Source organism: Erpetoichthys calabaricus, chromosome 3 (genome assembly GCF_900747795.2).
Source record: "Erpetoichthys calabaricus chromosome 3, fErpCal1.3, whole genome shotgun sequence".
NCBI lineage: Eukaryota > Metazoa > Chordata > Cladistia > Polypteriformes > Polypteridae > Erpetoichthys > Erpetoichthys calabaricus.
In genome coordinates this window covers 81,465,704-81,492,485 of record NC_041396.2, presented here as the reverse complement: position 1 = coordinate 81,492,485, position 26,782 = coordinate 81,465,704, and the positions used below count along the sequence as shown (strand labels likewise).

Here is a 26,782-nt window from a genome sequence, read left to right as displayed (position 1 = left end):
GAATATTGGAAGGGTTTGGAAAATAAGGATGATTAAACAACTGGAGTGGTTATGTGGAGACATTTGAATAATGATAGAAATAAAAAGAGCACATGCAAAAAATGGAAAAAGAAAGGGTAATGAATTAAATCTTTAAGGTTAGACAAGGAAGACAGCATTGAAGTGGAAAGTAAAATAAAAGTTGGCTGGACAGAGTGGGGGAATATGTATGATGAGCAGTGATTGGGAATTAGATGGTGAGAGCTGAAAACAAAGAAGGCTGGAGTGTTTTTCTGGAGGCTAAAGACCTAAATGGACTGTAGTGCCAGCCATGACGGTGATGATGATGCATCATGAATATTGAATGCATCATTTCCTGTATATCAAAAAACTGGGCTTTTGTGCTAAAACCTTTCTATTGTTATGCACTTTATGTGTCTGGATCCTTTCACCAAATCAGTACAGACTTAAGAACAATTAAACCCCACTTCAGGAGATGCCCACGGCAGAATCTCTATTTCAAGTGCTTAGCAATAAAATGCGTGAAAATACCTTTTTCTCGTTTGGTTTTACAGAGGTTCATCACAATCCATCCTCTACAATTCCGTTCATTGATATTCCAGAAACTTGATAAAAAAATGATGGCTCACACAGTACAACATAATTTTCAGGTACTCTGGACTGTATTTTCCACACAGGCCGTGGTTATTTATTGCCATCTGCTGGAAATAGTGTATCCTATCAACTATGAATTATTAGCCAATAGATAGTCTTTAACTTTTTATCTCCTAATGCCTCCTAAATTTTTGAACTTCCCTAACATCTACCTCCAGAATTGGCTTAGAATTTAACTGTTCTACATTTCTACAATGTGCATTAACTTTTTTTTTTTTGACAAAATTGCATTTATTTATCTTAGCAACAAACACTTATTAAAATTTAGTGAGTTGTATCAGTTACACAGCTACTGCTTTACAGCTCGAGGAGCGTTTATTCTTCCCTAGTCATCTGAGTTGTCTGATCTCATCTCATTTGCTTTTTTTCCCTTTTTTCTTAGACATTCTAAATTAGCGTATGTTAGGTTGACTTGCAATTATAAATTAACAAGACATGACATAGGATATCGTGGTATCAAATTTCTGGAATTAAATTAGTTTAGCAGAGTAAGAAGATGAATTAACAATAAGTTCATAATTATTTAATTTTTTTATTTCTATAGCTGTATAAATTATGCACAGCACTTCCATGAATCCCCTCTGTTTCTCTCCTGTGCCAGAGTAATGGTGGTAAAACGACAACATTATTTAATATGCAATTATTCATGTTGAGGCTGAATAGTGGTGGTTATGCTGTAAAGTACTGAAAGGATGTGCCATCAAATTGAGGGCAAAATTAGAAAAGGGTGGCTTTCCTTGGTCCTGTGTACGAGTATTTATTTATGTATGTTTTTGTCCTTACAAGGGCAGCACAATGGCATACTGATTAGTGCTCTACCGTCTGAAGAATTCAACATCCTAAATTTGAATCCAGTGACTTGTGGCTGTCTGTGTTTAGTTGGCATGTTATACTTGGATATGTCCTTGGGTAATCCAGTTTCCTAATACATCCCAAAGAGCTATGCATAAAGTTAATTAACTATTTTAGTGGATTGTCACCCCACCACTGGTTTGTTCTTGTCTTATACTCAATGCTGCTATGTGGCCCTGAATTATGTAGATTTAAGATTTAAGAGAATGTTATGTTACATTATGTGACTGTCCATGCTCTTACTGAATCTCTAGTTTTTTGTTTTCATTTGTAGCATACTGTCATTCATCACCATAAGTAAGACCTGAATGCAGCAGTTGGTCAGGTACTGTCACCCTATACCAGTTGAAGCCAGGTAAAGGGAGAAAGAAGGTCACTTCATACCTTCTATGTGTGAAGCAGGCTGCTAATCCCAGGAAGCAGTTTTGTATGGCTTCTGGCAAGACACTCCTATAGAACTTCACCTGGGTTCTCATAAGTGGGTAGCCATAACGATTTGACTTGACATTTACTATTTAAACCAAATACTTGCAATGCAAGAATAACATTTACTATTTACCTTGTCGATACTTGCCATAGAAATTTATTTTTTAACCTGGATCTTACCATATAAAATTAACATTTCCAAACAAAGCGGAAGCAGAGGGAACAACAACCACAAATAGAATACTGTACAACAAAAGGCCACAAGCCAACAATAACAAAGGGAATATTGTGACGGTGCGGGTCAGCTCCTTGCTCCCTCTTCTATAATTGGAGCCTCTTGAACCCAATATCATCAGTACCGTAACTGAGACGAGCTTAGCAGATGAAGACAAACCACACTTGGAGCAAGGGGATGGTGTAAAAGTGATCAGTGCTTTTATTAAAAACCCAACAAATCCAAACAATGTCCAAAATAAATAGGGCAGTTTCCATAAATAAATAATCCATAAAAAGGTGTATCTGTGCAGGTTAAAATGATTACATAAATAAATCCATTAAAACAAGGTTAAAATCAACTGGCAGGGAACTGTCTTTATTATAACAACTGGCAGGAAACTGTCTTTATTAAAAAGCCTGGTGCCATCTTCCTCACTGGCGGCTCCCCTGCTTATTCCATATGGGCCTTGCAGCAAAGGAGTCACCCTACTGACAAACGCAGTTGATCTTCTACAGGTCCAGGTCCCTGCTGTCCCATGGCTACAGTAAGGCTCCATCTCTAGACCTAGGCTTGGGACTCCAATGGCTATTCCGCTCATGTTGGAGCTCTCCTCCCAAGCCTCCTCGACCTCCACTGCCTTCCTGGTCTTCTACGATGAGTCGTTCCTTTTAATGCACATTGCTCTGGCTCCCTAAGTTGCTCAGCCAGAGTGATCACTCCTTCAGCCCCTGAGCGTCAGCCTCTCACTCCACTCAAGGAGCTCTCAAACCCAGCTGCCTGCCTTCTCTCCCTCAAGCCTGCTCCTTCCCGCTCGTTCCTACTGGCTCCTTCCATGTCCTGCCTTCTCTCTTTCTTTCTCCTTTTAACCCCTGTCTTTTCTTTTTCTTTCTCAATTCTCCTGCCTCTCGCACTCGCACTTCCCTTTTAAAATGCGGACGTGGCACAGCTGTGGCAATCAGTAGATTCCGGCATCAACTTGGGTTGCCCGCACCTGCATCACGCACGGAAACTGCTCTTGTCACACCACCACGCCTCCCCCAACAAAGACGGGAATGCTGCGATTATTTATGTAAACTGGTAAACAGTCGTGGACCTAACTTTATCACAAACTTATCATTGTCCTTACAAGAGTTCCAATCTTCAGGGTACCGATTGGTCGTGCATCTGAACAAACAGATAAGAAGTGAAAAGGACATGCCAGATGTGTTCAATTTATCTGTGCAGATACTTCACAATTTTTTCTTCCATCAAAAAGATAGAAACACCTAAATAGTAATAAATCTTTCATTATTTTTAATTAACAGGATCTTGTGTATTTTCTGGCTCAGGGATAGCTCCTTTAAGATTTGTTTAGAATATGCACCATGCCGCACAGCAAATTGTGTATTCATTCAGCTAGCACTCCCTTTGATTATATGGACTAGGTGCATAGCAGGGAGGACTTGAAAATTGGTTTGAGCTACTCTGCTCTTTTCATAGTACTGGCATGTGTATGTATATATGTATACTGGGGCGTACCAACAGATGCAGAGAGCCTATGATGTGAGAGGTCAGTGGTATATGGTTAGAGGGCTGTGCCTGTCAGTACCTGATCTGCACTACATGGCGAGGAGCATAACATGCTTAATCCCACAGTAAAGATATAATGTACATTGAATCTATGAAGCGAAATGAAGTATTTTCATAATATTCTCAGAACAGTCAGTTAATATACCCCTCCAATGAAAATATATATTTTTTTAATGCAAGGAGGATGAAGATCAGACTGGAGTGGTGACATCATGCATGCATGAAGAATGTCAGACAGTGACGTAAAATGTGAGGTGAATTATGCTTACAGTTGCATGTGTGAAAGCCTGTTTGTGATGTCATGCTGGTGTCACAAACCATCATGGAGCACTGGAAAAAAAGTGTTTAGGCTGGCTGCATTGCAAATTTTAAGTAAAATGTTCAGAGAACAGGACCAAAGGCGAACACAGTATATCTGGTGAGGAAAAAACTTTGGTGAATTTTGCTGATCCACATTAATTGTGATTTTTTAATTTTTTAACATTTATTTTTGTCATATATATATATATATATATATATATATATATATATATATATATATATATATATATATACAGTACTGTGCAAAAGTTTTAAGCAGGTGTGAAAAAATGCTGTAAACAAAGAATGCTTTCAAAAATGGAAGAATTAATCATTTATTTTCATCAATCAACAAAATGCAGTGAATGAACAAAAGAGAAATCTAAATCAATTCAATATTTGGTGTGACCACCGCCCTGAGCCATCCTAGAGTGCACATTCACATTTCTCACACCTTCTAGTTTCTTCCTTCTCCTTTCCTAGATGATGGCACAGCAACTGAAGCTCTTGTTCATGCCTTTGCCCACACAGTGCTGCATACGCAGCTAATATGACCCTTCACTATGTGACCTCCTGCTATAGTACTTATGTGATCAATACTCTGTGCTCATGCATGACACTCAAAGCTGGATCTGTGTATATGTCTTTGTTCACCTGCTTGTGTACCTTGACTGCTCTGCAGTGCATCTATGACCTTTCTAAACTCAAGCCCTATTTACAAGCATCAGCATTTCAGAACATCACATTCTATTTACTCTTGCCCAGTTAGCAAGTAGAACCTTATTTACATTTTTAAATTTAAAGTTGTTCAACTTGCTTTTGCTAACATTTGTTGCAGATAATATACACGAAAACTTAAATGAATAAATAATGTTCAGTAGGAAGTACATTCCTAGGACCTCATGTATAAACGGTGCGTATGCACAAAAATGTTGCATAAGCCCGTTTCCACGCTCAAATCGCGATGTATAAAACCTAAACTTGGTGTAAAGCCACACACATTTTCACGGTAGCTCCAACCCTGGCATATGCAAGTTCTCCGCTTGGTTTTGCAAACTGGCGGCACCCAACATCAAAGCAGTACTACTGTTCCCGGGTGGTTTCCCTTTCTTTTTTACATCCATAGCGCCGGCTTTATCAAATACAGTGAAATTAATCACATATTGTTCATTAGTTTAAGGCATCAGATTGTGATTAACCTGTAACAATATAATGGTCCATGGAATGGCTAAACTATTCTAAATACCATAGCTGCTTTAGTGTTGTTACTCTCACTGCACCTTCTTCTTCTTCTTTCAGCTGCTCCCGTTACGGGTTGCAACAGCGGATCATCTTTTTCCATATTACTCTCACTGCACCACTCGGAGCAGCTGATTGAAAAGAGAATTACCAGTTTACAGAATCAAGCACACACTGCCATTTGCTATTTGAACTGCTCTCATCCGACAAATGCTTCAGAGCCTTTCCTGTATGGATCTCGCGGTTCAGAAACAGTTTTGTCCCAAGAACTATAAACGCACTCAATCAGTCCATCAAGTGCTCTTTGTAGAACTGTTTGTACTTACAAGTACAATTACCTCACTGTAAACTTGCGATACAGTTATTGTACAACCTGCTCCACTTTATAAAGAGCGTATTTACATATGATAACAATATCATTTTTAAGATGAAATGCAGCAAAATATGTTTATTACATTATACAGATAAAATGTTAACGTATTTTAAATAATCTATATTGTTAATAATTAAACATATGAGGACACAATGACACTAGTTCAGGGGTTGTTCCTGTATGGCGCTGTATTCTTGCTGGGGCTGGCGTGACACTGGAAGGATAGATGGATAGAATAATTAAACATGTACTATGAAGATATTTCAATGTTACTTAAAAGTTTTAAAGAATCAGAGTTTTAAGTTTACAGATGGCTTAACATCTATTACAGAGCTGATTGTGTGGCGATTGGTTACTTGGAGAAAGAAAATGAAGGACAGGAATTGGGGTTAGTATGCTTGAAAGAGACAGTACTGCTGCAATATATTACTTCATCGAAGGTCACACACGGTGCAGCAAGCATCTTGCAGGAGGCAGGAACAATCTGTGGACGAGGCACCTGCTCGTCACTATCACTGTGCCACTGTGTTCCCATGTTTAATAACATGCTTTCATTCCTATCATCTTGAAAATTATATCAAGTGTACATCTCAGTATTTTAATTATTCAGAGAGCTGTAATATCATGAATGTAATTGATTCTGTGACTTGTCGGAGGAAGAGAAAGTCCGTTTCAGAAGCACATAGTGATTCACACCATAGAGCACATAGAAGATCAAATACAAAACAAAGCATTTAATGTGCTACTTTAGTTACAATGGTATTTGAGAAACTAGTAAATTAAACTATTTAAAAATGAAGTTTATGATGTTCTACTTTAATGACAAAATAAACTACGTGATTGAAGTGGAAAGTTTGAGATTACAGTTGGCATTTCGAGCTTTTTCTTTTCTCTGTACCCTAATAAGCTTTCATATTATACTCAGATGGTGGGCTATGACTCGCCTTTTCACGGCGACTTTGATATCTGACCGCTTCTTTTTTATTTCGGGCACTGTGCGACTTTGTGAACTTGAGCTTTCGAGTTTCTCCGACACTCTGTCACTCGATCAACTTCCTTTTGTTGATTATATCACTGTTTAAACCAACAAATAGTAAGTTTTTCCTTGCCTCCACTTGGTATTCGCTGAAATTCTTCTATTTTCCCCCGTGCTTTTGCCATTGTCTTTTCACAGAAGGCTGAGCTTAAGGGCTATTCTTCTATCAGAGAAAGTTATTGATGATTCTCATTTCTTGCTTAGTCTGGATGTTCTGAGTTTTTGATTTTGGCTTATAAAAATGTTATATGAGTGTAACTTTTTAAAATTAATACTTTAGTATTATAATTTTAAAGTTTACAATTTCTAGATAAAATATTCAAGGGTGTTTCTTTATAGTAATTAGAATATTTATCTGCTGCTTAGCTGTCTTTCCCTTGTTTTTTATGGATGCTGTTTTATTTAATTAGATAGACAGACAGACAGACAGACAGACAGACAGACAGACAGACAGACAGACAGACAGACAGACAGACAGACAGACAGATAGATAGATAGATAGATAGATAGATAGATAGATAGATAGATAGATAGATAGATAGATAGATAGATAGATACTTTATTAATCCCAATGGGAAATTCACAATAATTCACAATATTTATAAGCTTTCATCTACACTAATAAAAGGCAAAGCCCTCACTGACTGACTGACTGACTGACTGACTGACTGACTCATCACTAATTCTCCAACTTCCCGTGTAGGTAGAAGGCTGAAATTTGGCAGGCTCATTCCTTACAGCTTACTTACAAAAGTTAGGCAGGTTTCATTTCGAAATTCTACACGTAATGGTCATAACTGGAACCTGTTTGACTGACTCACTCATCACTAATTCTCCAACTTCCCGTGTAGGTAGAAGGCTGAAATTTGGCAGGCTCATTCCTTACAGCTTACTTACAAAAGTTAGGCAGGTTTCATTTCGAAATTCTACGCGTAATGGTCATAACTGGAACCTGTTTGACTGACTCACTCATCACTAATTCTCCAACTTCCCGTGTAGGTAGAAGGCTGAAATTTGGCAGGCTCATTCCTTACAGCTTACTTACAAAAGTTAGGCAGGTTTCATTTCGAAATTCTATGCGTAATGGTCATAACTGGAACCTGTTTTTTGTCCATATACTCTAATGGAGGAGGCGGAGTCACGTATTGCGTCATCACGTATTACGCCTCCTACGTATTCACGTGAACTGAAAACGAGGAAGAGATTTACAGCACAAGTCAAACGCGGGAACAAAGGTAAATGACGTTAATTGTTGACTGTCTTTTAATACTGTGTAATTGTTGAGTGTCTTTTAATACTGTGTAAGCATACATATTAACACGTGCAATTAAACGTGTGCATTTACGGGGTGATTTCTCAGGCTTAAAAGCTCGCCTTTTATTAAAAAGATAAATGCAAACTCTTTTCATTCTGAAGGGCACAAACCACGTTAGATTTCAGCCGTTAAACGCGCAAAAATGTCAGTACACCAGATAAATAAGCGCAACATATTATCAGTTGTATTGTATGCTTACAATACATATAGAAATGTGTTAATCGTTAACTAATATTATGGGATGGTGTTTTTCGACTCGTGCCTTGATTTAAACGATTGCATGTCTTGGTGGGTTTGCGTAGCTTATTGTCAATACACCTCTTTTTAAGACTTAATTTAAAAAGGTTTTCTTTTCTTCTTAATTAAAATTTAAAAGCAATACTTCACCGCTGCGAAGCCCCTCTAGCGCTGACGTCTGAGGTTCGATTACCATAAGCGAGTGCAGTGAATGTGTACGCCTGATGAGCCAAGAATAAGGGGGAAAGACGTGTCGCGTACTCTTTGCATTATTTGACAGTAAACTATTTTCATCCATTCTATGATCTGCTTCTCACAACTGAAGGCACCGTGGCTGATGTTACCTGACTTGCTGGCCAACCATAAGTGTTACCTGGTAGGTAACCACCCACTCACTTCACTCCCTTACGGGAATCGAACCTCGGACGTCAGCGCTAGAGGTGAAGCCCCTAAAATTGCGCCACGGCGTGTTGTTCGTTTATTTGACAGCATGTAGATCAGGGTAATTACATTCACGGCATTCGTAGTCTGATTCACAATCTGATTGTATGGGTGGTTACCTACCAGGTAACGCTTATGGTTAGCCAGCAAGTCAGCTCGAAGTGATCACTCGAGTGAAGGCAGCTTCACAAAAAAACAGATTCTTAACAAACTGTTATTGGTATATTTTCCCTCAATTTTAAAAGATTTTCTTTTCTTCTTAATAAAAATTTAAAAGCAGTACTTCGCCGGTGCGAAGCGCGGGGATTTGAGCGACTGACACATACAGACATATTCATGAGTGCAGGTACTTCAGAAAGAAAGCACCGTGTAAACCTAAACTTTAAATTAAGTTCATAGACCTACAAAAGGTTGCCATTGATTTGAGGCAAGATTGCTTTTCTCATGTACAACTATACGTTGCATTCTTAACAGTAAGCTTGCACAGCTTGGTCATATTACAACCTGGGTGCTGAACTGACAACGTTGTATACAAACAGAACTATAACAATTATAATAAACAAACAAAAAAAAAAAGCGAAGAACCCTTGGATTTAATAAAAAGGCTCCTTCCTTGGCAAAGCAAGGAAAAAGGAAGACCTTATATGGCGTTCGTTTATAAAACAGCGGAAAAGCTGTGTTAAGGCTGCTTCACAAAAAAACAGATCCTTAACAAATTGCTATTGGGATATTTTCCCTCAATTTAAAAGCAGTACTTCGCGGGGATTATATATATATATATATATATATATATATATATATATATATATATATATATATATATATATATATATATATATATATATATATATTTATGTATATATAGATATAGATACATATATATATATATATAGATGTATATAGAGATATAGATATATATAGATATACATATATAGATATATATATATATGTATGTATGTCTATATATATATATATATATATATATATATATATATATGTAAGCTTATAAGTACTGCCTTACTTCTCTTTAAGAAAGGAAGATGTAATGATACTTGATTTAAACGATTCCATGTGGGTTTGCGTAGCTTATTGTCAATATCTTTACACCTGTTTTTAAGACTTATTGACTGAAACGGGCTTTCACAAAAAAAGTTAGGGCTTTGCTACAGGATACACCCTCCACAAGTTAAGCAAGTAAAAATAAAAGTGTATATTTCTGTTTTATTTAAACCTTTTAAGTTTGTATGCATAGCCCCATTTGGCTGTTTTAGTTTTTTTTTTTCTTTCTTCAGTAATATTTAATCTCCTTAAAGAAAAAGAACATATGCATTTTACTTTTTTTGTATCTCTTTAGTAATATTTTAGTGTAAAAGGATAACCAGTATTTAAACCTTTTATGTTACTTTATAAAGTTATTTTACACAATGTTGAAAAATTAATAAGAAAGCTACATATTTTGGCAGCTGCTGCTTTAATTTTCAATGAAATGAAAAAAGCTCTCCAAGAGAAAACCTCAATGAAGAAGAAACAGTTTGCACTATCTAAAAATGAGAAACCCTCATTTATAAAGGTTTGCTGCAGATGACTTGACTGAAAATAAATTAATACTTCCTATGTGTATAATACATATTTATCTATTTTACTTATGCCTTTATTCCAGCAATTTGCAACATCTGAGGTTCAATTTGTTACATTACTTTTGTTTTTTGCAGCACAGGGCAGGTGAAGTGACTTCCTCAGGGTCACACAGTGGTGTCAGTACCAGGATTTGAACTGACAAGCTCCAGGTTTGCTGAAATATTACTGAAGAAAGAAAAAAAAACAAAAACGGGCAAATAGGGCTATGCATACAAATGTCCATCCATCCATTATCCAACCCGATATATCCTAAATACAGGAGCCAATAAGTAGATATGTATATATACAGTATATATATATATATATATATATATATATATATATATATATATATATATATGTGAATGTATGTATGTATGTATATATGTATGTCTATATTTATTTGTATATATATATGTATATGTGGATGTATATATGTATATACAGTAATCCCTCCTCCATTGCGGGGGTTGCGTTCCAGAGCCACCCGCGAAATAAGAAAATCCGCGAAGTAGAAACCATATGTTTATATGGTTATTTTTATATTGTCATGCTTGGGTCACAGATTTGCGCAGAAACACAGGAGGTTGTAGAGAGACAGGAACGTTATTCAAACACTGCAGACAAACATTTGTCTCTTTTTCAAAAGTTTAAACTGTGCTTCATGACAAGACAGAGATGACAGTTCCGTCTCACAATTAAAAGAATGCAAACATATCTTCCTCTTCAAAGGAGTGCGCATCAGGAGCAAAGCCTGTCAGAAAGAGATAGGAAAGCAAACAAATCAATAGGGCTGTTTGGCTTTTAAGTATGCGAAGCACCGCGGCACAAAGGTGTTGAAGGCGGCAGCTCACACCCCCTCCGTCAGGAGCAGAGAAAGAGAGAGAGAGAGACAGAGTTTGTTTTTCAATCAAAAATCAATACGTGCCCTTCGAGCTTTTAAGTATGCGAAGCACCGTGCAAAGGCGGGGACCTTGGCGGTCCGATCCTCGGCTACAGAAACTGGCTCTTGGGACGTGGAATGTCACCTCTCTGAAGGGGAAGGAGCCTGAGCTAGTGCGCGAAGTTGAGAGGTTCCGGCTAGATATAGTCGGACTCACTTCGACGCACAGCTTGGACTCTGGAACCAATCTCCTTGAGAGGGGCTGGACTCTCTACCACTCTGGAGTTGCCCCCGGTGAGAGGCGCCGAGCAGGTGTGGGTATACTTATTGCCCCCCAACTTGGAGCCTGTACATTGGGGTTTACCCCGGTGGACGAGAGGGTAGCCTCCCTTCGCCTTCGGGTGGGGGGACGGGTCCTAACTGTTGTTTGTGCGTATGCACCGAACAGCAGTTCGGAGTACCCACCCTTTTTGGAGTCCCTGAAGGGGGTGCTAGAGGGCATACCTTCTGGGGACTCCCTCGTTCTGCTGGGAGACTTCAATGCTCACGTGGGCAATGACAATGAGACCTGGAAGGGCGTGATTGGGAGGAATGGCCCCCCTGATCTGAACCCGAGCGGTGTTTTGTTATTGGACTTCTGTGCTCGTCACGGATTGTCCATAACGAACACCATGTTCAAGCATAGGGGTGTTCATATGTGCACTTGGCACCAGGACACCCTAGGCCTCAGTTCGATGATCGACTTTGTGGTCGTGTCGTCGGACTTGCGGCCACATGTCTTGGACACTCGGGTGAAGAGAGGGGCGGAGCTGTCAACTGATCACCACCTGGTGGTGAGTTGGCTTCGATGGTGGGGGAGGATGCCGGTCAGGCGTGGTAGGCCCAAACGTGTTGTGAGGGTCTGCTGGGAACGTCTGGCAGAGCCCCCTGTCAGAAGTAGCTTCAACTCCCACCTCCGGCAGAACTTCGACCACATCCCGAGGGAGGTGGGGGACATTGAGTCCGAATGGGCCATGTTCCGTGCCTCTATTGTTGAGGCAGCTGACCGGAGCTGTGGCCGTAAGGTGGTCGGTGCCTGTCGTGGCGGCAATCCCCGAACCCGCTGGTGGACACCGGCGGTGAAGGATGCCGTCAAGCTGAAGAAGGAGTCCTACAGGACCCTTTTGTCCTGTGGGACCCCGGAGGCAGCTGATAGGTACCGGCAGGCCAAGCGGAATGCGGCTTTGGTGGTTGCTGAGGCAAAAACTCGGGCGTGGGAGGAGTTTGGGGAGGCCATGGAGAATGACTTTCGGACGGCTTCGAGGAGATTCTGGTCCACCATCCGGCGTCTCAGGAAGGGGAAGCAGTGCAGTGTCAACACTGTATATGGTGGGAATGGTGCGCTGCTGACCTCGACTCGGGACGTTGTGGGTCGGTGGGGGGAATACTTCGAAGACCTCCTCAATCCCATTAACATGCCTTCCAATGAGGAAGCAGAGCCTGGGGACTCAGAGGTGGGCTCCCCCATCTCTGGGACTGAGGTCACCGAGGTGGTCAAAAAACTCCTTGGTGGCAGGGCCCCGGGGGTGGATGAGATACGCCCGGAGTTCCTCAAGGCTCTGGATGTTGTAGGACTGTCTTGGCTGACACGCCTCTGCAACATCGCATGGACATCAGGGACAGTGCCTCTGGATTGGCAGACCGGGGTGGTGGTCCCCCTCTTTAAGAAGGGGGATCGGAGGGTGTGTTCCAACTACAGAGGGATCACACTCCTCAGCCTCCCTGGAAAAGTCTATTCAGGGGTCCTGGAGAGGAGGGTCCGTCGGATAGTCGAGCCTCGGATTCAGGAGGAACAGTGTGGTTTTCGTCCTGGTCGCGGAACAGTGGACCAGCTCTATACCCTTAGCAGGGTCCTGGAGGGTGCATGGGAGTTTGCCCAACCAGTCTACATGTGTTTTGTGGACTTAGAAAAGGCATTCGACCGTGTCCCTCGGGGAATCCTGTGGGGGGTACTCCGAGAGTATGGGGTACCGGCCCCCCCTGATAAGGGCTGTTCAGTCCCTGTACGATCGGTGCCAGAGCTTGGTCCGCATTGCCGGCAGTAAGTCGAACCCGTTTCCAGTGAGAGTTGGACTCCGCCAGGGCTGCCCTTTGTCACCGATTCTGTTCATAACTTTTATGGACAGAATTTCTAGGCGCAGCCAGGGTGTTGAGGGGGTCCGGTTTGGTGGGCTCAGGATTGGGTCACTGCTTTTTGCAGATGATGTTGTCCTGTTTGCTTCATCAGGCCGTGATCTTCAGCTCTCTCTGGATCGGTTCGCAGCCGAGTGTGAAGCGGCTGGGATGAGAATCAGCACCTCCAAATCCGAGACCATGGTCCTCAGCCAGAAAAGGGTGGAGTGCCCTCTCAGGGTTGGTAGCGAGATCCTGCCCCAAGTGGAGGAGTTCAAGTATCTCGGGGTCTTGTTCACGAGTGAGGGAAGAATGGAGCGTGAGATCGACAGGCGGATCGGTGCGGCATCCGCAGTAATGCGGGCATTGCATCGGTCTGTCGTGGTGAAAAAGGAGCTGAGCCGCAAGGCGAAGCTCTCAATTTACCAGTCGATCTATGTTCCTACCCTCACCTATGGTCATGAGCTATGGGTAGTGACCGAAAGAACGAGATCGCGAATACAAGCGGCTGAAATGAGTTTCCTCCGCAGGGTGTCTGGGCTTTCCCTTAAAGATAGGGTGAGAAGCTCAGTCATCCGGGAGGGGCTCAGAGTAGAACCGCTGCTCCTCCGCATCGAGAGGAGTCAGATGAGGTGGCTCGGGCATCTGATCAGGATGCCTCCTGGACGCCTCCCTGGTGAGGTGTTCCGGGCACGTCCAACCGGGAGGAGGCCCTGGGGAAGGACACGCTGGAGGGACTATGTCTCTCGACTGGCCTGGGAACGCCTTGGGATTCTCCCGGAAGAGCTAGAAGAAGTGGCCGGGGAGAGGGAAGTCTGGGCATCTCTGCTCAAGCTGCTGCCCCCGCGACCCGACCTCGGATAAGCGGGAGACAATGGATGGATGGATGGAAGCACCGTGCAGCATGTCGCTTCAGGAAGCAGCTGCACAGAAGGTAGCAACATGAAGATAATCTTTCAGCATTTTTAGACGAGCGTCCGTATAGTCTAGGTGTGCGAACAGCCCCCCTGCTCAATCCCCCTACGTCAGGATCAGAGAAAGTCAGCGCAAGAGAGAGAGAGAGAAAAGTAAGTTGGGTAGCTTCTCAGCCATCTGCCAATAGCGTCCCTTGTATGAAATCAACTGGGCAAACCAACTGAGGAAGCATGTACCAGAAATTAAAAGACCCATTGTCCGCAGAAATCCGCGAATCAGCAAAAAATCCGTGATATATATTTAAATATGCTTACATATAAAATCCGCGATGGAGTAAAGCCGCAAAAGGCGAAGCACGATATAGCGAGGGATTACTGTATATGTATATGTAGATATGTGTATATGTAGATATGTATATATATGTATATATGTTTATGTATATATATATGTTTACATAACCTTTTTAACACACTACTTCTCCACTGCGAAGCGCGGGTATTTTGCTAGTTTGGTAATATTTGTCAAATCATAATTTTGTTCTTTCTTTAGTACTTAATATTTCTCTCTTGCTAATTTTCTTGAATAATTACCCCCAAATAATTATTGTTTATTTAACAATTTAAAACAAATTTCTAAATTAAATTTGCAAGTTATTGTGTCATGGGAAGGGGGTTTACTGGCTTTAGCCTCCCATTTTTGTTTAAAATACTTATACACTCCTGTAAGCCAATGCCATTTTTACTTAGAGTGTGGAAACTTAGTCTCTCTGACCAGTTTTTGCCTTTTGGCCTTGACTCCAAATCTTCTTGATTTTAAGCTTACATGTTGTTATTATTTTGGTTGGTAATTCTGTTGACTTATGCGAGTAAAACCATTCTAATCCTTTTTTGTACTTACATTTTCAAAACATTAACATACCGCTTGTAAGTAAAATGGCCATTGTAACTTATCTTTAACAGAAAGACTGAAATATTCATTAGCCATATGTGCATGACTTTTGCCACTTATGTCAAACACCACCATATAAGTTTGACATTTGTCATTTAAAGCAGACATTTTCAATTTATGCTTGATATTTGACATTTAAATAGATATTTAACATATATGTTTCCCATTTTTAATATAGGATGTAAATTTTCCATTTACACAGAAGTACAAGTGTAACATGTGCAACAAATGAGTATATTGTTTTACTGATAAAAGCAGAGCTTTTCCATGTAGCATCTATAAGAAAAATGAAATTACAAAAAGAATGAATTGTATTACAAATGTCACCCCATAGCCATCCTAGAGTGCACATTCAAATTTCTCACACCTTCTAATTTCCTCCTCCTTTCCTAGGCAACACCTGCTCAAATATTTGCTTAAATGGGCATTTGAAATCAAAATATAGCAACTGAAGCCCTTGTTCCACTCCTTTGCCCATACAGTGCCACATACTCAGCTAATGTGACCTTCACTAGGTGATGTCCTGTTTTAGAACTTATGTGATGAACATCCTTTATTCATGCATGGTGCTCACACCTAGATTTGTATGCATTTTATTGTTCACCCGCTTGTCAACCTTGTCTACCCTACAGTGAATCTATCACCTTATTAAACTCGAGCCCCATAAATATGTAAATCATGTTAAATGGGAGATACGTAGATGATGTTTTAGCATTGTAGATATTATACAAACACCAAGAAGTCAAAGAAAGGGGCACACCTGGTAAGAACTCTTAACTAAAAAGATTTCTAGAAGCCATAACCAATAGGGAGAAACAGTAACAAAGTCAGAGAACAAAGCAAGGTCATAACCAAAAATAAACCTGAGAAGTAATGCACAAAATAAAGTCTGTTGGAATCCACCAAATTGGACAGTGTGAAGATCAAAATGGCAACTATTTATATTGTTGCAATGATGATGACACAAGTCACGACCGCCACTAGACTGGCTCTAGCGACTTGAAATGTGTGTAGCAACTATAGCCATGAACAGCACTCCTTGCGTTAATGGCCCAGTACTGTTGTTTCTTTCTTCATAATATTCAGAGGATTTGACCATTATAATTATTATAATAATTATGCCATGCAATGCCTTGTTTAGGCATTAGATCTCTCTAGGCTGGAATTTTGCAACTCCCTCCTGGTGAAACCTCTTTTAGGTATTATCAGACCTTTTCAACTACTCCAGAGTGCAGCTGTTCAATTGATGGTCTCTGTTCCTTTTTTCAACTCCTCTGGTTTGGTCTCTCCTGTTGCCTAAAGAATCCAGTGCAAAACTTTTGTTATGACCTAAAGTTCATTGAATGGTTCTGCTCCTTAATATCTCTCCAATCCCCAATCTCTACTTATTTCCCCTCAAGAGGTCTCTGATCTCTCTCTGCCTGTTCTCTGACCATCCCTTCTGTTGCCAGATCTGACAAGGCTGGACAATGCTTCTTCTTTCTTGCTTCAAACCTATGGATCTCCCTTTTGCTATTCAAACTTCATCCAATTTACGCATTAGGTGCATGCACCTTTTCATTCAATAGTATGGAACTGCTTATATTCTCACTTATAAGGTAGTAGCTGTTACACTGACATAGAGTTAAAGATACTGATTTTTATCTTAGTCTAGTTGTAGGTATAATTATGTAATTGTTGTAATCCCTTGTGCTTGTTTTTATTACCACGCTTATTTTCACTTCACCTGTTTGTTGTCTGGTACAAATCTTGTAATCGATATTTAACCCACTTCCAATTGTCCAAATGACTTGAAATTTTGCACACGTACTCACGTCCGATGACAATACATGAATCAATAATCAGATTTCACTAATTAATATTAAAGGAAGTGTTAAAATATTGATTACAAAATTATACTAAAACAAACCCAAGACTAAAAAGTTGAAAATAATATATATATATATAAAAAAATACTTTTTAAAAACCACACTTATATTAAGTTATAAAAGTGTACTAAAAAGTAAAAAATAAGTCTCTCATACATCACTCATAAAATAAAAGCGTGGGTGCTTTTCATCAATCAATATTCAAAAAACATTTATTAAAATCTTAGTAAAAGCGCCCATCTTTTATTTTAATAGTGATGTATGAGAGACTTATTTTTTACTTTTTAGTATACTGTTTAACTTAATATAAGCATGGCTTTAAAAAGTATTTTTTTATATATATATGTTTATCTTCTGTTGCTTTTGATGCTTGCATCTTCATTCTTGAATATATTATAACTTGTAACTTTGTAAGTCACGTTGGATAAAGGTGCGTGCTAAGTAAATAATTATAATAATAATAATAACATGGTGTTTCGGTAAACTTAAAAATAATGATGTTAATAATTTTAAACTTTTGAAAAAGGATAAGCATATGAACTTTTAACATGCCAAATGTTTCTCCATGTTTAAAAAGTAACAGAGAAGCGTTGTTTGATGGAAGAAAACACAATAGACCAAGTGGTTAATGCTTCTTTCACAGAGGTTCAGCATTGTGCATTCAGATTCCTCACCTTCTTGTATTCTGCAGGGGGATTTTCATGTTCTTTAATGCCTGATTAGGCCCCTGCCACCCCCCTACCCCCATCTCAAAGATGTCCGTGTTAAGTTGACTGGTGACTGGTATTCCAGTTTTGTTGTATGAGTGAACCTAAATAACCTTTGCATTGAACTGGCAGCTCATCCACATTTGGTCCTGCCTTTAATGCAACCGGGGTAGGAGCTGCCCCTCTGCGACCCTGAATTACATAAGGCTCACATTTATGGGTGATTACATTTTAAAGATACTTATCAGCTACTGCTAGAGAGATTTAGTTGTTCTAAAATGTTGTATGGGCTGAAGGAAGTATGGAAGAATATGTTCTGTAGTATTAAAAAAACATTCTGGAGAACTTTCTCACTAAACAAGAGCAGAGAGGAAGAGTGTAGCATGGCTGTTATCCAATTGCAAAAAAGCACACTAAGTTAGAAGCAAACTAGAGAGCTGCTGATGTGACATCTCTTGCTGGCATGAAAATGGTTTCTGTTACTTTTTTTCTTTCCACTGCTGCTAGGCTATTTGATTTGTCTATTTGTTACTTGACAGGTGTTTTACTTCATTTTTTTCCCATAAATTCAGTTCAGTTTATTGTCATTATACCTTACAGTTCAATATATCTATTGATCATCCCATTGGTGTTGTAACAATATCATACATCTGAGATCACCAATTGGCAGCCTATGAGCTAAAGCATCGGCCCAGGTGCCAGCTTTCTCATGCCTCAAATCATTCTCCTTTAATTCAGTACAATTTTATAAAACCTTTTTTTTTTAAGTTAGCACCACATTCCCTCTTCATGGCAAAAAAAGACTTTCATTAATGCCACATTTTTCCCCTTCTAAATTAGTTCAGAAATAAAAATGTGCGATTTGTGTTTGCATTGAGAGGGTGATGGATTGAGTTTTTGACCTGTCAGCTGTGAGCTGTAATCACTTTAAAGTGCGTCACACATTTGAATAAGTGATTTACAAATGGTAGCAAAATAAATTGCTTTTCAATGCATTACCGTACATATGCCCAATAAAGGATCTCTAGGCTTTGCATTCATCTGAATGATACAGATATCTATATCTGTGGATATTCTACAAAAGTGATGAAATGAGCTGCTTCATATATTCATTCCAAAATTAAATTTGTTTAATGTTTCAAAACATCCACAGAGGGAGACCACTCTGATATAATCTAAAATGCACTAATGGAAGCACATAATCCATGAGATGCGTAGTTAGCGGGGCTGTTTAAACAACATACTTCAATCAGCAAACATTTGTTGGGTGTTTGAAGCCAAAGTAATGTTCATTAGTACAACAACTAAAATGTGACAAATGAATTTGATTACTATGAGAGAGAATGGAATTCTGTCTCCAGTTAGTAGTAATTACCGATTTCACAGAAAGCTGGAGCCAATACTAAAAAAAAAATGGAGGGAGATATTTGCAATGTTAAAACTTTAGGAGTTTGAAACATTTAAAATATACTACTTATAAAATTAAGGGAACACTTAATCATCACAATCTAATACCAATTAATCAATTAAGCATCAGGGATATCAATCTGTCCAGTTAGGAAGCATCAGCAATTGTGAATCAACTCACCTGCTTTGGTGCAAATGAAAGTAACAAAAGGTGTACTGGAGAGGCAACAGCAAGATAACCTCAAAAAGATGAATGGTTTTGCAGATGGTGACCACAGACAATTGCTCTCTCCTTATCCTTCCTGACTGATTCTTCTTTAGTTTTGCATTTTGCTAGTGTCCTTGTCATTACCGGTAGTATAAAGTAGTACCTCAAGCCAATTCAGGTTGCACAGGTAGTCCAGCTCCTCCAGGATGGCACTTCCATATGTGCTGCTGCCAGAAGGTTGGCTGTGTCTCCCATCACATCCTCAAGAGCATGGAGGAGATAACAGGAGACAGGCTGTTACACAAGGAGAACTGAGCAGGGCCATAGAAGGGCATCAACCCAGCTGCAGGACTGGTATTTGCTCCTTTGTGTGATGAGGAATAGGAAGAGAACTGCCAGAGCTGTACAAAATGACCTCTAGCTGGCTACTGGTGTGCATGTTTCTGACCAAACTTTCAGAAGCAGACTCCATATGGTTGGCATGAGGACCCTACGTCCTGTAGTGGGACCTGTCCTCACAGTCCATCACTGTGCAGCTTGATTGTCTTTCGCTAGAGAATACCGCAATTGTCAGCTCTGCCAATGGTGCCCCATTCTCTTCACAGATTAGAGCAGATTCATACTGAGCACATGTGACAGCCATGAAAGAGTCTGGAGACATTGTGGTGAATGTTAGCATGACCGGTTTGGAGGTACATTAATAATGGTTTGGGAAGGCATATCTTTGAAGGGTCGTAAAGACCTCCGTGTGCTAGGCAATGGTACCCTGACTGCTATTAGGTACCTGGATGAAATCCTCAGAGGCACTGTCAGATCTTAGGCTGGTGCAGTGGGCCCTGGGTTTCTCCTTGCGCAGGAAAATGCCCAGCCTCACATGGCCAGAGAAAATAGGGAGATCCTGGATGGCAAAGGCATTGATGCCATTGACTGGATCACACATTCCCCAGACCTGAATCCAACTGAGAACCTCTGGGACATTATGTATTGGTGCATCCGATGCCACCACCTAGCACAACAGGACATAGCACAAAGGAGCTCACTGATGCCCTGATCCAGGTCTGGGAGGAGATCCCGAAGGAAACCATCCACTGTCTCATCAGGAGCGTGCCCAGACAATGTTGTGAGTGAATGCTGGCATGTGGTGGCCATATACACTACCAAGTCACATTATGAGTTGCTGTGATGAAATTCACGCTAATTGAATCCACCTGTGATTTTAAGTTTTGACTTTGATTTTCAGTATGATGTTGAATCCAGTCCTTAATGGGTTGGTGATTATCACTTCCATTGACAATAGTTACCTCATTTTGTTCTCAATGAATTACACAGTATTACTCAGTAAAGATCTTCCACTTTTACTTATTTCTTTTTATTTATTTTTAATATTGTTCATTGAGCTCCAATGTGTGATGTAAGTGTTCCCTTCATTTTTTGAGCAGTGAATGAATTAATTTGTCCATTAAATATTATCCCTCAATAAGTGTTGCTATCTGGCTAATTTTTCATTCTAATGCTAATTCGAGCATAAACCTTAAAACAGCAAAAGTGATTTTCTGTTGTTACCAAAGCAGCCTTAATGATTTTTTCTAAATGACAATATACTGTTTATGTGGCACTAATATTATAATGTTTAAATTTTTATTTTTATAATTGATTTTAAGAATTATTTCTTTTTTTTTTATTAATGAACGTTAAAATACAAGTGGATAAATTTAGCACACGCAAAAGCTGAGATAATTTAGGTAATCCATGATGTTTGGATAACAGTGTTCACGAGTGAATGAGAAAGAGATATGTATGTATGTGGTGAGGGAACGGCCGACAGTTCAACCTGGCTGGGATGCCCCAAGAGTGGAAGGATGGGGAATGGCAACTAATTTGAGACCCTGCTTACCCCAAGGTGATAGGTGGCAGCATCCCTACAGTATAATGGTGCCCTGAACTCCTGCAGGGCAATATGGACTTTGTAGTTCAGTATCGCAACCCTACTGGGTGCCATGGATGCTGCCAGGGGACGCTGCAGAAACATACAAAGACCTCTATTTTCTATATAGCTCGGAAGTACAATCAAATCACGACGACGGAAGCCCTGAAGTACTCCGGACTGAAGAAGAAACTTGAGTTTTCCATCTGACCCGGAAGTGCGGACAAGTCACGTGTTTGTGTATGTGTGTGTGTGTGTGTGTGCCCTGTGGTGGGCTGGCACGGTGCCCGGGATTTGTTCCTGCCCTGTGCTGGCTGGGATTGGCTCCAGCAGACCCCCGTGACCCTGTGTTAGGATATAGCGGGTTGGACAATGATTGACTGACTGACTGACTGACTGACTGGCTAACTTCTCATTAGCCTAGGCTCAAAGACTTTGTGCTATGGAGAAAAAACAGTAAAGAGTTTAATCACATGTCATAATCTTACAGTGGGAATTAAGCCAATTCTCTACGGAAATGCAAAAAATCTTTTCTTCCTGATTACTTTCTTAATGCTACTTTGAAAAATACACAGTACATTAACTTATCCCATCCATCTGATGAATGTGCTGTATCGTTCCATTGAATTAGCATTATTAATAAGTCACGTGTTTGGAAGAACGGAAGAATTTCTGGGTCAAGAACTATTTAAAGGACTGTTGGGAACCCAGCAGGGAGCTGGAGTTGGGAGGTGGAGGACAGAGCTTGCTGAGAGGTGTGGTATAGGACAGAGAGAACTGTGGTATTTAGTGATTACTTGCCTATTTATTTGTGGCTGTGGTGCTTGTGGGCACTTTAAAGAAGAAAAGGAAGAAATTAAATAACTTCTTGGTGTTTTTAGCCTGTGTCCTACATCTGTCTTTTGGGATAAAAAGGGGCAACAGTGACTCCTAGCATCCACGCATTTACAATGTGTACTAGAGGTTTTGCTCTGGTGGAGGCTCACCCAAATACTATTTGCTCTGGAAGAATTTGGACCTAGGTCAAATCTATTTGAAGACCCATTCGATAATGATACAGCAATATTATGCAGCAGACATAGACCACTACTGTAAACAAAGCATTGGGATTAAATAACAGCAGGAACCATAATAATATGCAACAGTGTTATGTTAAAAATATGCATCTCAGTAATAAGTGAACAATATGTAACAAACAGAGTGAATAAAGCCAGGCAATACAAGTAAATGATCTGCAAAATGGTCAGTAGCACTGAATGGGTTGTACAAACTGATAAAATGTGTGATTGCTTCTACAGCGGAGTCGTAAAGTGTTTTTACACCTAGTTCATTCAGAGATGTTGTTTCAAAATCCAGAATGGTTTCTCCTGTAGTTCATTAAGACAGATCACACACTGATCACACTGTGCTGTGGGCCAAAACAACTGGACTGAGACCCTTTAGAAATGGTGGTACCAAGTGAACCCATGGGCAATTTACATAAGGTACAGAATGTGACCCGACATGGGACCACTCATGCTACACCATTTCTGCTGGTAATTAGGTAGTGTCAGCAAAAAAATACACACATACATATCAATGTAAACAATTTGTGTGAATTTGCATGCCCAAGTACAAGCCAATCAAAGCAAACCTAGTACTCAGATAGTAGTTCATCACATTTTTTTTTTTTTTTAAAAAGGGTGTAAATTAATTTGTGATTGGCTTGATCAAACTACATGCAGAGGTGTCGAGAAAAGAATAGCAGTACCGTGTTCAACTTATGTTTTGACCCCCTTCTATGTGCTTCTAAAGTGATGCATGCAGGTGGGGTATCCTCTCAATGTGAATGCTCATGATGCAGGCACTGGGGGCATATTAACTCTAATAATATGTAGTAAATGTTAATCAAATAATCTAAAATGAACAGTAACAAACAAGGTAATTACAGGTGTAAAGACAGTAGATGTGATTTGCGATAAACTAAATAAACGTTGTGTTCTTATAATCAATGTGCAACATCATACAGGGAAGTGAAATTCACCTGATACAATCATAATCTAAGTGAAACTGAAGTATGTTACTAAATTCCCTCAGCAGAGTTTGCCGTCTTCTGTAGAGTTGCCTAGATGAAACATGTCCTCTTTGTAGCTAGTGAAGTAGCATATAAATTATGCACTCTTCTGGTCATCAGCTAATAAGCATTCTGCTCACAGAGCTCTGTTGGCTAAACAAACCATGTAATTATTGTAAATGCACAAACACAGCTGTCGCTGGCCCTCTGTGATGATTTTTCACAGGAAAAAATTGTTTCTGTCCAATGAGGGAGTCCAACACACGGCAACAGGATTTAGTGTTACATTCTGGTTCACTTGAAAATATGCCGATATGAAAACCAACCAAAATAACTGGAGACTGAAACTGAGTAAATCACCAAAGAAGATACATTTAGTTACAGATCAATTAGATTATTACAGCATATGTGATGCAGTAGTCTTCATTTTTAAATTGCTCAGATTCCTTTAATTTAACTTAACATTGATCCAGTGGCCTGAAGATATTTGTTAATCTCCAAAACCTCCATTTATTTCTGTACTATTCGGAGGGATGAAAAAAGTATAAAGTGTTAAAGTCTCCATTGAACACGGAAAACCCTTTTCTCTTCCTGTTTTCTATCCTGAGGATATCATACTGTTTATGCTGTTAATGGATTTATGTGTTTTTATTTATCTATTATTTTAATTTTCTAGACACCAGTCTAAAAAGGATCGATCAAGATGAGCACTTCAAAGATGATGAATGGATCCGCATCAGAGCAGGGTAAGAACATTGTTTCACTCACCAAATGATAAAATTAACACCAAGAAGCTCCGTTTTGCTAGATCTTTTTTGGTCAAAAACCTCAAACTGTGTTGGGATGGAGAGGCTTGGATTTTGGATTTGAAGCCCATCAACTTTATCTGATGACAGTTCAAACTGATTAAATTTACACTGAAATATGATTCATATAGTTTTTCATGACCCCTTGTAATTAATTCCAGGCTATACCCCTGGGGTTTATGCACCACAAGTCACACAAGGAAACAAGCTGAATTAGTATAAACTTACATCTCCACCTGGGTTCGCTTCCCGGGTCCTCCCTGCGTGGTGTTTGCATGTACTCCCCGTGTCTGCGTGGGTTTCCTCTGAGTGCTCCGGTTTCCTCCCACGGTCCAAAGACATGCAGGTTAGGTGCATTGGCAGTCCTAAATTGTCCCTAGTGTGTGCTTGCTGTGTGTATGTGTGTGTGTGTGTGTGTGAGTGCCCTGCGGTGGGCTGGCACCCTGCCCGGGATTTGTTCCTGCCCTGTGCTGGCTGGGATTAGCTCCAGCAGACCCCCGTGACCCTGTGGTAGGATATAGCGGGCTGGACAATGACTGACTGACTGACTAACTTCTCATTAGCCTAAGCTCAAAGACTATGTGCTATGGAGAAAAAACAGTAAAGAGTTTAATCTCATGTCATAATCTTACAGTGGGAATTAAGCCAATTCTCTACGGAAATGCAAAAAATCTTTTCTTCCTGATTACTTTCTTAATGCTACTTTGAAAAATACACAGTACATTAACTCATCCCATCCATCTGATGAATGCACTGTATCGTTCCATTGAATAAGCATTATTAATACTTACAGTCCACAAGGTACCTTCTGAGACTTTTATTATCAGCATTGAAATTATTTTTTACAATATTAATGAATATCTGCATTGAGATATTTAACTGAGCACACTCTGCACACTGTACAGTGATATTCATAGATAAAAATGAATAAATATTAGCAAATGCAATTTTTTGTGTGGTTTTAAGTCATAAAGTATCACATGCAAAGAGTAATAATATAAAAGTACAATCTCACTTTCATTATACATAAGCATTATTATCAATCATTTTATCAGTAACAAAAACCCCATAAACACTAGTTGGCACAGAAAGTACCTATTCAATTGTCTGTATTGATTTTGTCAGATACTGTATATACTAATGCTCGTTTTGCCACTCTAGCAACTGTGGTGGATAAGAACTGAAATTGTAGCGATCTAAAAATACGATTTTTGATTTTTTTTCCATAAAGTTGAATCAGTTTACAAAGAGCACACTCCACTGACATTTCAAAACTTGAATGTGCAGAGGAAATAATATAACACTTGTGGCATTTACGACTTTCTCATAGCATTTTCTTTTCCCCTCCATGTCCAGCCTCTAGGTTTTGTTCATTTTAGATCCAACAGTGTTTTGTGAATGCTGCACACAGACATATCACAGCAGCCAGACTTTACTTTGTCACATACACATACACAGTACCTTTTTTGGGACAGCCTTCTTTTTGGCTATCTAGATGCCCATTTCACAGTGACAAATTGCACCTTCTGCCACTAGAAGAAAGTCCTAGATGCATGAGCTGCTTCTTTGGCAGTGCCCGTCTTCTTTTGCTACAACACGTTTCCCTCTGTTTTGACTACTCTTGCCTGGTTTTCTTCTGCTTTTCTTGTATTAACCTCTAGGTCAAAACAACTCCAATTGTTTGATTTTAGTGTTTCTGTTCATCTCTATAGCTTGCCCTGTCTAATTGTAACAGTAGCAAGGAAAGCTCTCTCTCCACTTTTCTCATTTGATTCTTTTTTTCGATCACACTGTCTACAATCCATTCCAGAGGTGCTCGACACATAGCAATGTTACTACCATTGTGTGCAATGTTTAATAATACTGTGTGTGTGTGTTTTTATCCCCTTTCACAATGATTGCTGTGCTGTCTTTAATTTTCTGTGGCCCCCTACTAAGCAGACCAATTTATAATAAAGAACTCCCAGCAGAGGAAAGGTAAGCAGTGCCCTTAAGTTTCTTGTGCTTTATTTTGCTTGGACTGGAATCCTGTGAAATGCATGCTGCCGGGTGGGTCACTATGTCTGCTTTTGGGTGCTGACTCTGCACCTCTTTTCCCCACAGCCAATGTAATAAAGAAGTCAAAAATGCCAGGAGTCAAAATAACCCAGTATACTGAAGACATCCCACCAGGGTGCAGCTCACCTGACTTTGATCGCAAGCCAATCCCACTAACTATCCAGGAAGGTAAGATGAGCAGTAAACTGGCACGTAAGTGGCTTTGTGGTAACTAAAGTGGATAAGGATGGCAGAGAATGAAGGACACTATAGGTACCTTGGTTTATTAAATACATCTGTACTCAGGACTGGATTATTCTGGGATGGCACAGTGGTTTGTGTTTGTACCTCTAGTGTCAGGAATCTATGTGAAATTCCATACCAGTTACTGCCTGTGAGGGGTATTTTCTCTAATGTTGAGAGTTTTTATTTTTCCTGATCCAGTTTCCTCTCTCTCATTCCATAGATTAGAAAATTAGAATATGAGAAAAATCAAAAGAATAGGCCTTTTAGCCCAAAACAAGCTCTCGAGTCCTATTCACCTAATCATAAAACTTGAGTTTTGAAGGTCCCTAAAGTCCCAAAGTCAGTTGCCCTTA

General features: G+C 39.8%; 1 protein-coding gene across 4 annotated transcripts in view; it reads left to right on the top strand.

Moving 5' to 3' along the window:
- igfn1.3 (immunoglobulin like and fibronectin type III domain containing 1, tandem duplicate 3) overlaps positions 1–26,782 on the top strand; it is a 113,783-nt gene that overhangs the window by 8,615 nt on the left and 78,386 nt on the right. For all 4 annotated transcript variants that reach the window (XM_051925464.1, XM_051925465.1, XM_051925463.1 and 1 more), the window contains exons 2-3: positions 24,017–24,086; positions 26,250–26,372. In XM_051925464.1, the coding sequence (XP_051781424.1) occupies positions 24,044–24,086; positions 26,250–26,372 (166 nt within the window). In that variant the 5' untranslated portion in view covers positions 24,017–24,043. The remainder of the gene's footprint in view (positions 1–24,016; positions 24,087–26,249; positions 26,373–26,782) is intronic.